Genomic DNA, 14046 nt, shown 5'->3' on the forward strand with positions numbered 1-14046 from the left:
CGGGACCCTGAAATACAGAAAGCACTGCGAATGGCGGATGTTAAAGATTTGAAAAGCGCTTTAGTGTACGCCATGAAATTCGAGGCAACCCAGCAAGCCACTCGTCGAGACCGCCTCCCAGTCAGAGGTGCTCAATTTCAGGAGCCAGGGATTAAAGTCACCGCTCGTCTAGACGATTTAACTAGACAACTGAACGCCTTGAGACGGAATATTGGTGAGAAGAAACCGACCGTTAAGTGCTGGAACTGCGGTGCTGAAGGACACATACGACGAAACTGCAGAATACCCCAGGGTACGGATGTTAAGACCGTTCCTAACAAAAGGCAGGGAAACTAATTAGTGGCCATCTCGTGGGGCCGAGGTTGCCAGATAATGAAAAGCCCCAGTTTAAAGCGTTTCAGATTTCTGCAGTGAAGGGTGGCAGTAATGGACTTTTTATAATAGGACATATTAATGGAGTTCCTTGCAATATGACGATAGATACAGGAGCTAACGTTACCATCATCCGAAAAGATTTGGCTCAACAACTGGGAAACAAACTTATCTGGACGCCACCCTGCGTTACCCTCCAGACTGTGTCCGGTGAGAAGATCGACATCGATGGAAAAATAAACGTTAACATCACGTTTGGAAGTGCCGCTTACCATCACACGGCATATGTAGCAGAGATCACTGATTCTTGCATACTCGGATTGGACTTTCTAAGGAAATACAATTTTTCCTTGGACTTTAAAAATAACGAATTGCGTTCTACATCTGAGGACATAGCCCTATTCGGAATTAATGATAAAGTGAAATCTATCCACAAAATTATAGCTCAAGATGATATCACAATTCCCGCAAGAACCGAGTTTTTACTTCCTGGATCCATAGCCGAAAATAGAAATTTCCGCTACGGCATCATAGAATATCCCGATAACTGTAATAGCCCAAAAGGAGTACTAGTAGTCTCAACACTCGTCGACCTATCCAGAACGGTTATCCCGGTGAGAGTCGCCAATGTAACTGAGAAGGCGAGAGTTATTAAGAAAGGTGAAGTGGTTGCAACATGTACTCCAGTAACCACCGTTGATAGAAAGAGTAACATCCAAGAATCCGTGTCTTCAGAAAGCATTACATCAGAGTTACTTCAGAATGCGAAATTAAACGATGAAGAGAAGAATGCTGCCGATCGCGTTATTAAAGATCTTCAAGTTGTTTTTTCCCGCTCGTCTTCTGTCGTGGGTCGAACTAGTTTGACACAACATAGAATAGATACCGGCGATCATCCCCCGATCAAGCAACATCCAAGGCGTCTGCCGTTTGCTAAACAGGAAGAGGTGCGAACACTGTTAAAAGATATGGAAGAAGGCGATGTCATCGAGCCTTCAACAAGTCCATGGGCATCTCCCATCGTTCTCGTCAGAAAGAAAGACGGCTCAACAAGATTTTGCGTTGACTATCGCCGGTTGAATGAGGTTACGAAGAAAGACAGTTACCCTCTTCCTAGAATTGACGACATTCTAGACACTCTTCCTGGAAGCAAGTGGTTCTCAACGCTTGATTTAAAGAGTGGGTATTGGCAGGTAGAAATACACCCTCATGACCGAGAAAAGACGGCATTTACTACGGGACAAGGGCTTTGGCAATTCAAGGTGATGACGTTTGGACTGTGTAATGCGCCGGCAACATTCGAACGCCTCATGGAGACTGTTTTGAAAGGACTTTCCTATGAAGCCTGTCTGATATACCTGGACGATATCATCATCGTCGGAAAGAGTTTTGAAGAGCATCTAGAAAATCTTAGAAAGGTGCTTCAGAAACTGAAAGAAGCCAATCTAAAGCTGAGTCCCGCTAAATGCAAATTGTTTCGAAAGGAAATGACTTACCTGGGACATGTCATCTCTGCAGAAGGTGTGCGCACGGATCCTGAAAAGGTATCAGCGGTTAAATCCTGGAAACGTCCCGAAAATGTCCATCAGCTGAGAAGCTTCCTAGGGCTTTGCACCTACTATAGGAGATTCGTGAAGGACTTTTCTTCCATCGCAAGACCCCTTCACAAGCTGACAGAGAGCAACCAAAAGTTCTTGTGGACAAAAGAATGCGACGATGCATTTAACAACTTAAAGGAGGCTTTAACATCTGCTCCAATCCTGACGTATCCTCAGCACGACCGACCATTTATTCTCGACACCGACGCGAGCAATGGAAGTGTCGGTGCTGTTTTGTCCCAAGAAATAGACGGCCAAGAACGTGTAGTGGCGTACTGGAGCAAGTGCCTGTCTAAACCGGAGAGGAATTATTGTGTCACCAGGAAAGAGTTGCTCGCCATAGTCAAAGCTGTAGAACAGTTCCATCACTATCTATACGGCAGAAAATTCCTGCTCCGCACCGATCATGCATCATTGACCTGGCTTTTAAATTTCAAGAATCCTGAGGGTCAAATAGCCAGGTGGATACAGAGACTCCAAGAATATGACATCACTATCCGTCATCGTAAGGGATCATCAAACGGAAACGCCGACGCCCTGTCTAGAAGACCTTGCCAAGAAAACTGTCGATATTGTTCCAGGGTGGAAGCGAAATACGAGCTGCTGACTCCGGTCGCAAGACAAATTACAACATCAACATCGGCTGATCGAGAACCGTGGAGTGATGATGAAGTCAGGAAAGACCAGCTTGAAGACCGCGACATTAAACCCATAATTGATCTAATGGAGTCGTCAAATAGAAAACCTACCTGGCAGGACATTTCTATCTGTAGTCCTACAACCAAACAATATTGGGCACTCTGGGATTCACTTCACATTCGAAACGGCGTCTTATACCGGAAATTCGAATCGGATGATGGGAAGAAGCCTGTCTGATGGCAGCTGATACTTCCAAGATCCCGCATTCCTGATGTCCTTAAAGAACTACATAACAGCCCTACGGGAGGTCACTTTGGAATAATGAAGACCTTACAGAGAGTTCGTGAGCGCTTTTACTGGAATAATGCAAAGGATGACGTGCAAAAGTGGTGCCGATCTTGCGATGCCTGTGCAGGTCGGAAAGGACCTAAGAGACGTAGCCGAGGCAAGTTGCAACGTTACAACGTAGGGGCGCCTTTTGAACTAATCGCCTTTGACATCCTGGAACCTCTGCCACGAACTGCTGATGGTAACAAATACATACTCGTTGTCGTTGATTACTTCACCAAGTGGCCTGAAGCTTATCCTATTCCTGATCAAGAGGCTGTCACAGTAGCTGAGGTAATGATACAGCACTGGATTTCCAGGTTCGGAGTGCCTCTTCAGTTACATTCCGATCAGGGAAGGAATTTTACCTCGGTAGTAATCAAAGAACTATGCAAACTACTCGGCATTGACAAAACTCAAACGACGCCATTGCATCCCCAGTCGGACGGCATGGTAGAGAGGTTCAATCGAACCATCCTTAATAACCTCTCATTAGTGGTTTCCAGAAACCAACAGGACTGGGACAAGAAATTACCACTCTTTTTACTGGCTTACCGCAGTGCTGCTCACGAGACTACCGGTTATTACCCATCACTGATGCTCTTCGGTCGTGACCTTCGTCTGCCTTGTGATCTATTGTTTAGTCGCCCTCCGGATTCTCCTTCATCGTCTGAGGAATATATTCAAGATCTCCAGGCCCAGTTTGAAGTGATGCAAAACTTTGCACGAGAGAGAGTCAACTTGGCGACAGAGAAGATGAAGACCCGCTACGACACAAGAGCTACTGAACATCAATTCCACGAAGGAGACAAGGTGTGGTTGTGGAATCCGACTCGACGGAAAGGACTTTGTCCGAAATTACAGTCACCTTGGGATGGCCCGTACACAGTCCTAAATAGGCTGAATATCGTCGTGGTTCGGATTCGTAAGTCTTCGAACTCTAAACCTAAAGTCGTTCATTACGACAGGTTAGCTCATTACTATGGCCATAGTACTTAATGTAAATAATTGTAAATAGTATCAGAACATGGTCCTTTTTGTTTTTAAATGTATTTGATTTGTTTTGTATTTAGTATTTGATAGTATTTGATTTGTTTAAGTTAGTTATTGCATTTATTGTTTATATTGTTTGATATTGTAATGTAATGTTTATGCCTCAGTTGCATTTATACCACAGTTGTAAGTTTAGGTTCCTGTCCAGGGATTGTACTGCCCGGGACGTGCAGTCCTTGGAAAGGGGGCAGTGTTACGAATTTGGTATTTAAAAAGCTAATGTTAGTTTAATTAAAAATTAAATGGTTTTATTTCTCGCGCAGTGCAGCGCGTGACGAATATTAAAAGAAAGCTAAGCCGGAAAATTGAAAATACAAGAGCGCGTGCATTAAATAAATAAATATCTCTTTTTGATTTCGAGAAAGTACTGGAAAATTCTAGCGCGTGATTTTAAAATCTTATAAAAGGAGGAAAACATCTCAGTTTGTAGTAGTTGCTTAGTTTGTTGTTGTTTAGAAAACTGCTGTTGTTGATTATAGCGAATTCGCGGATTAGCATTCTTTAGCTGTTTTGAATTACGTTCTATTGTACATTTGAGTAGTTAAAAGATAACTACTGTGAGATATTGTAATACTGCATGATAATTTGAGAAAATTTAAGCATTTTTGTTGTGATAATAAAAAGTTTTGTTCATTTTTCATCGGACTTGTGCATTCACTTCATAACGAACCCGTACGCACGCAACAATATGAACGAAACATAATACTGTTAAGTAAATCTAGCGCCAGAGTGTCGCTAGGGTAAACAAAGTGAATTTTTAAGAATGCATTTATTCTATTGTGGTTTATGCGCCGTCGGCGAAGTAGGTTTAATTCAATCTAATAAGTTTAAATGAAATGCAAGAAAAAATGCGTATAATTTAATATTCCGTACAAGGAAGTCATGTGGCGTTCACATCAGATTTTTTATTTTTATTAAAATACATCTCACTTTCATAGCAGTTTTTAGAGATTTTGGGGTTTCGGAGCCAAACCTTTTGCCTGGAAGGAACTCAGTGGACCTCAGCTTTACACAAAATTTGTTCATTGTGAGTTTGTTGCTGCCTATATTTTAAAATGTTTGCAATCAATCCATTACGAACAGGTACGCACACGACAATAATTAAAGAGTTTGGCTTCTAGAATCTGGTATAGGGAATGCACCGAAAAGATTTCGATGAAATTAAAAGCTCTTAAAGACTTTTTGAATAATAATATTACTGAACATATAGCTGCTGCTCTTAAACAATCGATATTTGAATTTTTTGCTTAATATTTGCAACATTTTTTTATTTTAAATTCGCTTGATTAAACTATCAACAGCATGTAAGACAGGAGAGAAATACAATTCTATAAATAATCGGAAAAGTTCTTTTAAATATATATTACGTGCTCCGCTATTAGACACTACACCGAAGCGAAGGGATGCGCCGTGAACGACATTTTAAAAGAAACTGGTTTATGTCCACGTTACAAAGCCTTGCACTTTACGCGGGGAAGACTATTAAGATAGCCACGCAACCAACTCATTCTCTGGGACTTGAACTACTGAACTACCAGTGTTCAGTAGCTTTAACCCTCTTCCCATAGTAGGCTTTAATTTCAGAATTTCACTAAAATGTTAGTTACCACCAGGGCTAGCGTCACCCTCTGCAACGTTTGCGTACTCTAAATTCTGCTGCCAATTTCCTCCTAAATTCTAAAAGTTTTGCCGCTCTTAAATTTGCAGTCAGTCGCTACACCACTGCTTGCTCTGGCTCTGGCGCCAGGCTTGGCTACCTCAAATCCATATTACAGTAAGAGTTTTATGTTAGAAACGCAGTGTGAAATAAAGGATGCCATGTGTTGTTGATTGTGAAACCATTTTTGCTGCATATATTTAGTGCATGCAGAGAAGGTACCGCTTTGAGAAAGAATTATTCTCAGATGAATACGAGTTAGAAAGAATCGATGTAGAATGATTGAACAACTTTCAGAGCTCATCCAAGCTATCGAATTATTGCCAAAGATAGTTTTAAACTATTGAAGAAAATATCAATGAATTGATTTTAAAATTCTATAAATCACTGCAAAGTGTAATATATTTATAGTAATTTAATTTTACGAGTGATATTGATGCGCGAATTGTGCTGTAATGCATAAAAATGTAATCGTATCGTCCATGAAAGTATTGAAAACGTTTTACGACTTTCAGTCACACTTGTAAGCGGCATGCCATACTCATCAAAAGTCTGCAGCGTGTTCTCATTAATTCGGATTGGTACACAAATGTTGCTTTTTAAGTTTTCTTATAAGAAAGGCTTATTTTTGTAATCGCAACATGTTATGTAATCCTATAAGTAGAATTTAGAAGGAATTAAATTGAGCGAAAGAAATGCCCGGAATCGTTTGGAGATCATTGAGAAGTAGAAGACGAAATTTCATTTATGTTCAAATGGGGTACAAGTATTCAACTCACTCGATTCTGCTAATATAAACCCTGTCTAATCAATATTTATCAATATTGTTACATTTCACAAGGTTCACGGTCGCTTGAAAACAGGGTATTAAGAGACTATGCATGATGTACAGGGTGGTCGTAAAAAACTTCCCCAATATATGAGCTCCGAGCAGCCTATCCTCTCAGCCAGTCAGAATGAAATATCAAATATTGTTATTTGAAGGTATGCACTTGAGATTGTGAGGAATTAAAGCAATAGAGCTCTCACGATTACGGTGACAGTGAAAATATTTGGAAATTTTTCGAATGGCTGTACCCACTGTTTCCTTCTCAAAGTCATCAGCGCATTGAAAAACCACTAGTGGCGTTGAAACGATCTACGCATGACGATAATTGCCGGTATGAAACATTTGCAAAGAAGAGCATTGTAAAGGGCCAGTCTTAACAGAAGAGAAAAGAGGGAAAAATAACCTTTATTGGAATTACAAGTTTTCAACGAGTATAATGTTTCAAGGTACAACTATCTGTTGTAACTTTGCAGTTTAATGGCCACTGTAATCTCTCGACTTCCCCCTCCCCGATGGATTTATGGTTCTGGGTTTATCTAAAACCTAGAGTAAACATATTAAATATATGAGATTTGTCAGAATTGAAAGATACCATAAAATGCGAAGTTATACAAATTCGTCTTGCTATGTTACGTTCGTCATTGTTGTGAACAATCTTCCGCCATGCAATGCATTATCGTCTGTCTGCGAAGGTGGGCAGGTTTAAAATTTAGAATTCCAATAAAAGTTTTTTTTTCTCTCTCCTCTCCTGTGTTTTTACTGGTCCTTTAAAATGCTCTTTTCTGCAAGTGATTTATGCAAACCATAAATAGAGTTGGAATGGTACACGTATAACTTTCGTTATACGTGTACCATTCCAACTCTATTTATGGTTTTTCAATGTGCTGATCAATTTGCGCAAGAAAAAGTGAGTATTGCCATTCGTAAATCTCGTAATGTTTTCACTGTAAGCGTAATCGTAATCATTTTAAATCTTCACAATATTGAGCGCATACCTTCACCGAAGGAACAACATTTGAGAAACAAATGGAAAGAATAACATTTGAGATTTCATTTCAATTGGTTGAGCGGATAGGTCGCTGAGGGTTTAAATATCGGGAGAGATTTTTGATGACCATCCTGTATATAGCTGGTGGAGAAGAGTAACTACTCTTTTGGGAGGACAACCTAAAGTGAAACAATATACGCAAAACGTTATATAACTGTTCAATTTTTATTAATATTTTGATAAATCACTGGATCTGCTCGACTAAAAAGCCATTAATTTTCATTCAGCCTGAGCACCAATTTCGAGATACGGGAGATATTACGCACTCCAGAAATCATGTAACACTTTTATAACTTAACAACGTAACTAATAAATGCATAAAGAAAGCTTATAAAATACCTTTATATATTTATAAGTGTTATATAAAATATCTTAAACTTAGGACTGTTTCACTTCGAAAAGTGTAATTCAGTGATAATTCAAATTATTTCAGCATTTGTAAACTCGGAATTCTAATTACGAGAATTTGTAGCTTACACAAAATTATAATCATGTGTACAAATGTGCGCAAATAGTAGTAATCTATAAAATAATTACCTATTTAATGTTAAATACAGAGTTCAGGATAAATACATTTAATAAATTTTGTTCATGGTTAATGCATTCTGTTAAATGAATGGAATTTGGGACTAGAGTTTCATTTATCTTTTCTCGTAATGTAGTCCTTGGGAAATCATGAATTTGATGACAGCCTGAAAGGACTTTTCCCCTACTTGAAGAACCTGAAACCAACAGTGGTCGTGTGTAATATAAATTCAACGAAAGTTCCAGAATTTGGAGAACTCGTGAAGCCATCCACAGTTGTTGAAGTTGGTGGCGAGAAGATAGGCATCATAGGTTACCTCACTCCAGAGACAAAATTCTTATCCTCTGTTGGTAAGAAATTATGGCTACTTTCGCTTTCTTTTTCACATAATTAAGCATTATATGTCTCGGAGATGAATATGCTACAGGAATGGGCTGAATGAATTACCTTCTTTTGGAAAATGTGTGATTTAAAATATTTCTATCTGTTACATTTCTATGTTTGATTCGGCTGATTTCTTTAAAATTTGTTAATAATCTCAATATTTAATTAAATATAGATTGATCAACGATTTATTTTAATAAACTTGCACATTTTTAATTGTTTTATTGATTTTAAACGTAAGAAGTTATATATATATATTTATGTATAAAACTGCCAAATTGTGAAGAACTTTTACCGTATTGGAATTTGCAATTTTTTACTTTGGCTACTTTTACAAGAAATTATAGGAAGGAATTCATAGGATCAAGCATAGGACCACGAAGGTCCAAAGATATCTGTACTATTTTCATCATCGTAAAAGATGTAGCTGTTTAGTTTAATAGAGTCTCGTATTCTTCGGTAAGATAAGCTAACGAGCACTGGAAAGAGTGTAAAGGAATTGTCCTCTGGTCTTAACAGCAGACAGATAAAGTCAGAAGAAGGGTGCAAACGACCCTTTCATTCGCCCACATAAAGTTTATAGACGACCCACTTGGGTTTACATAAGCCAACATTTCTTGCTTAAATTAAACATGTAATGGTGAAGTTAAAAAAAATGTAATTCAACTGCCTTAACGGCTCCCAGGATATTTTAAATGCGCAGGAAGGTTCTGGCTCGTAGAAGACGGAGGATCAAGCCTAATTGGCTAGAAGCATTTAAGGTCACAGAATCAATTCGCTATTAAATGAAGGTTTTTGTTCTTGAATTTGAATAAACGAGTGCTATCTAATATTCTTGGAGGAAAGCGGGGGTGAAAAGGGGAGCGAAAGGAAAATAGCTTTAACAAAAAATTAACTACTAGTAAAAATATATAAATAAATCCTCACAAGTTGACTTATTTCTTATTGAATGGAAAATTCTGCCTCTGTTTCGTGTAATTTTTGTATTAGGTTTGATGAATTACATATCTTAGATACGCATTTGCACAGCTTTCGCTAAGGATAGCTTCGAATTATTTTGCATTTCGGAGACAAAAGTACCGAAATGTTTTTAAAAATGTTTCTGACCGTAATCTTCTTGATACTGAAGCTGCTGACGTTTAAGATGGTCTGCGCTTTAGAAGCTTTACAGCCAAGGTATTTTTGCTATCGAACTAATTTATTCAGAAGACTCTACACGAAAGTTTGAGACCATACTAGCTGCTGTCTAAGATATTTGTGTACGTCAATTACTAACACATAGAAATGCAACTTCATTTGACGAAGAATATGATCACCAGTAGTAAGGGATCGAGCATTGTAACCAATTTTGGTTGTTTCCTTTCTAAGTATTATTGTTATTATGATTTCATGGAAGAATGTCTTAGAATGTATAAACACGCATTAATGGTGATATTCACAAGGGTACTGATGGCACTTTCCTCTATGAAATCCCATTTTTCCATGGGGATGATTATTAACTCCTTAAAGTGTTTAGGTTAAAGATAGCCAACTGTACGTTTCCAGAATATCCCCAAATTCGTCAGTGCATTGCGTATTTAGATATCTGCTTATTCGGCCCAATGTCTAATTGCCTTTACTTGGGATATTTCATTAGATGTCTTGACTCCAAAAACGATGCTATCTGCAGAAGTTCTAATGATATCTAATACGAAGTGATATTAAAGAACACAAACTATCCGGATCCATCAGCCTCATTTTGTTAGATTGTATAAAATATAAAAGCTTACGTTCGTCAAGCCAATAATTTACGGCTTGATGAATTTTGAAACAGCTCTTCTAATGGCTCGAAGTATCTGAGGCAGTTAGTAGATAGATAAGGTCTATCAGTTCCTGTTTTTAAAATCATAAAATAATCATTAAATGATATTGAACTGGTTGGCAAACCTTGGATCGGGCCTTTGTGGCAATCCACAGGCATTAATAAACTGCTGGAAGAACAAAACCTCTGTTCTATGGTTAGTCCACGTTTTGACTATTTTAGAATGAGACTAGCCGTCTTCTATTTAGCCCACAGCTATTCACCATCCCGAGTTTGCTAAATGATATATAAGCACTTGCACTACTAGAAAGGTTTTTTACACACCTATTAAATGAAGATGCTTTTCCATTTTCGATGAATTAAAATGTGCAATGTGCAAGTCGATGAATTCACAATACATTATTTTATAAAATTTGAAATTCTGTTCAGATAAATGTTTCTCAAAATACTAATTTGCAAATTACATAAATTTTTACTTAATAATTAGAATAATATACCCAAATTTACTGCACAGATTTTTTTTTAGTTAATTTCCAAATTATATTTATATATGTGATGATTTTGCAGATAGGCACATGAATGACGAAGCTTGGCATCAGAGTCCGGGTGTTGTTTGGATGAGTGGAATGCAACAGAAAGATGACACAGAAGGATTTTGCTTTTAAATGCACATCGTTTTTCAATTCAAATGTCAGATCATTTTCCTTTTAGACGAAATTCTCCAAATTACATATCAAATAGTGTTTTAAACTAAATAAGATGAAATATAGGCTTTTGACGTCATAAATATTCTAACAAAGGGAAGAAAGATGGACAGAGCAGCTCGAAATCTTGTTGCAGCAATAATAGGAAGCAATCTGACTAAGAGGTCCAAGTTCCACTTTATGCCGAGATTATCAAGCAGAATGCTTGATGTGTTCCGGCTGTCATCAGATGTTTGCTCTTTGAGCGCTGAAAAGAGAATAAGTTCGAAGTGTGAGTCCAGAAGGGCAGGAGCTAATGGCGAAGGGGCGTGACCAGTTGTCACGTGGGCTGCAAGCTGACTTATCATTGGTTACGAGTCTTCTGAGAAATACCTCGCTAAAATTGCAATTAAATACAGTACAAAATATATATGAAAGTAGAAATAGTAAAAATAATTACATAAATCAGTCTTCTAAATTATTTACATATGCATTAGTCCAAGTTCGTCAGGAGATAAACAAGAGGCACGGGAAGAAGAGCCCGTAAGTCACATGGGTAGTCACCCACCCAAATTGAGGCTCAGACGCTTGCTTCTTGAGTTTGGTGTCACTGAAAGTAGACACTATCGTGATCATTATTTAATAGACACTAATTAAGTGGGAAACTTTTGATGTCTGACTAAAAAATGGCGCTTGCTCGGTATTTATTCCTAGCGGTTATATAGCATGCCAGAATGTTCTGCAAAATACTGGTTTAGGGGTAAGATCCTGAAACTGCAGAAAGTTAATTAGAGGTTGCCTGTTCGTGTAGAGCAAAACCATCGTATTTTTTATATTTTACATCTCCTCCCTCAAAACGAGAGGCCGGGAGAGCAAAGCATTAGTACATTAGTGAAACAAGAAAAAATTTAGAGTATGCGGAAAATTATGTAATGCTTTTTTCTAAAAAAGCTTTTCTTTCGCCAAGCCTTTTTCTCTTTGACGTGGAGATATGTAAGATGAAAGATATGTGAATTAAAATTATAATTTAAACTAACTATAAACTCTTTAATTCTTCCTCTCTGTTTTAAAAATCGTAATAACTTCTCTGGATTGTGTCATTTCTAGATCATTCCATTTTGCATGGCCTGGACAGCGCTGATGACGTAATAAATGGGAACTGAAACTGTTAACTCATACCAAAATCTTTCTCTTCGTGTGCTTTCATCTTGCATAACTACGCACTTCGGCTTTGCTCTCTACCCTGCAAGGATGCAGTTTCTACGTCCTCGCTTCCTACCCCTATAATATCAAAAATCTAAATGTTCTTGAATAGGCACGACTAGAGCGCCAAGTGAATTGTGACCACAAACGTCAACTGGAAAATAAAAATGGAATTAAAACTGCATAAAACTGGAAGTTTCTTAGATATTACCAAGTCAACATATTAGCATACAACGCAATCGGAATGTTTCCTCTCCAATATGCCATCTACGTGCTTCATCATCTGTATTTTTCTGCGTTTCTACGCCTCGGTGTTCCTACATTAGTACTTCTAAATTTTGCTTTTATTACACACATATAGATAGATATATATATATATCTTTAACATTAGGATTCCAATCGCATCGTTAATATCGCTCTTCTAAAGTAAAATTCACATTGAACGAGAAGAACATTTTGTTAGACCTTAACTGCAGTCTAACCTTTCTTTACAGTAGTTCATTTTCCCCTACAATTGCAAAATTTATGTGTATTGACTTAATTGATTGCTAAAATTAACTTTTCAGCTGGTTTGGAGTTTGAGGATGAAGTGGAGTGTATCAAAAGAGAGGCTGAGAGGTTGACCAAGGAAGAAGGTTTAACGAAAATCATAGCTGTCGGGCATTCCGGATTTGCTGTCGATCAAAATATTGCTAAAAATGTGCCTGAAGTTGACGTTGTGGTAGGAGGACATACAAACACTTTCCTTTACACAGGTAAAAGTTTTCAGGTTTAAACCTATCTGCCTAAAATTGTCTTAATATAAGTGTTAATGTTACTTTTACTTTGTTGTCTGAAACACTGCATAAAATGGCTGAAACTTTCTGAAGTCTAGAGTAAATATATACGTTAGTCCAACTGGCATTTTAACTGAACATTTATCAACGAGTTTCAGACAAATGATTGGAGAACGAAATCATTTGTCTGAAATGATTGGAATGGAGAAAATAAATGATTAGAGAACGAATATTTGCAGACAGTTCGTCACAATAAAGAAGAATAAAAAGTTCTTTCATCTTTATAAAATCGTACAACTTCTAACAACGTCTTACGTGATTTTTTGCGTCATGGCGGCCTCGTCTGCGTTTTGTCTATAAAACAGTTCCATCCAATGATATCCAGCGCCATCTGTTGGTCGAGAAAGATAACATCCCACATATGTGATACTGTAGACCAGCGTGTCCAACTTATCATAGCACGCGGGGCATATTTTGTTCACCAAACATTTTGGAGACCAAGAAGGTAAATAAATGAAAAGTCAGTTTATGTTAATTAAAACAATATTTTATTTAAAATATTTGTAATATATTAATGAGAACATTGTGGTCGTAAATAAATGAAAAGTCAGTTTATGTTAATTAAAACAATATTTTATTTAAAATATTTGTAATATATTAATGAGAACATTGTGGTCGTAAATAAATGAAAAGTCAGTTTATGTTAATTAAAACAATATTTTATTTAAAATATTTGTAATATATTAATGAGAACATTGTGGTCGTAATTGTTTAGCAGCGATATCTTCGTAATTGTTTAGCAGCGATATCTTTTATGTCCACATCAATATTTGTTATGGCAAGTCTAATTATATCTTCAAGAGTGGAATCTTTCAAACTGTTTCTATATTTTGACTTTATATATTTCATATCGGAATATGCATCCTCGCAGATATATGTACTTCCGAACATTGATACAATTTAAAGTCCAAAATCTCTCAATTTTGGATATTTCTCTTTATCTAAAAATTTGAATATTTCTATTCCACTTACTCCACGAGATGTAAAAAATGGATCAGGCTGCAGGTCGCATTCTATTTGATATTTAAAATCAACGAAGTTGATATCAGTATTAATTGGATCACAAAATAAATCAAGAGACGGTTTAAGA

General features: G+C 37.3%; 1 protein-coding gene across 1 annotated transcript in view; it reads left to right on the plus strand.

The window, feature by feature from the left end:
- Positions 1-14046, plus strand: part of LOC118205111 (snake venom 5'-nucleotidase-like) — a 76805-nt gene that overhangs the window by 35587 nt on the left and 27172 nt on the right. The window contains exons 3-4 of the mRNA XM_035377405.2: positions 8186-8399; positions 12687-12875. Of these exons, the coding sequence (XP_035233296.1) occupies positions 8186-8399; positions 12687-12875 (403 nt within the window). The remainder of the gene's footprint in view (positions 1-8185; positions 8400-12686; positions 12876-14046) is intronic.

This window comes from Stegodyphus dumicola, chromosome 11, assembly GCF_044657685.1.
Source record: "Stegodyphus dumicola isolate Sdum_Otavi_A_Nest chromosome 11, ASM4465768v1".
Taxonomy (NCBI): domain Eukaryota; kingdom Metazoa; phylum Arthropoda; class Arachnida; order Araneae; family Eresidae; genus Stegodyphus; species Stegodyphus dumicola.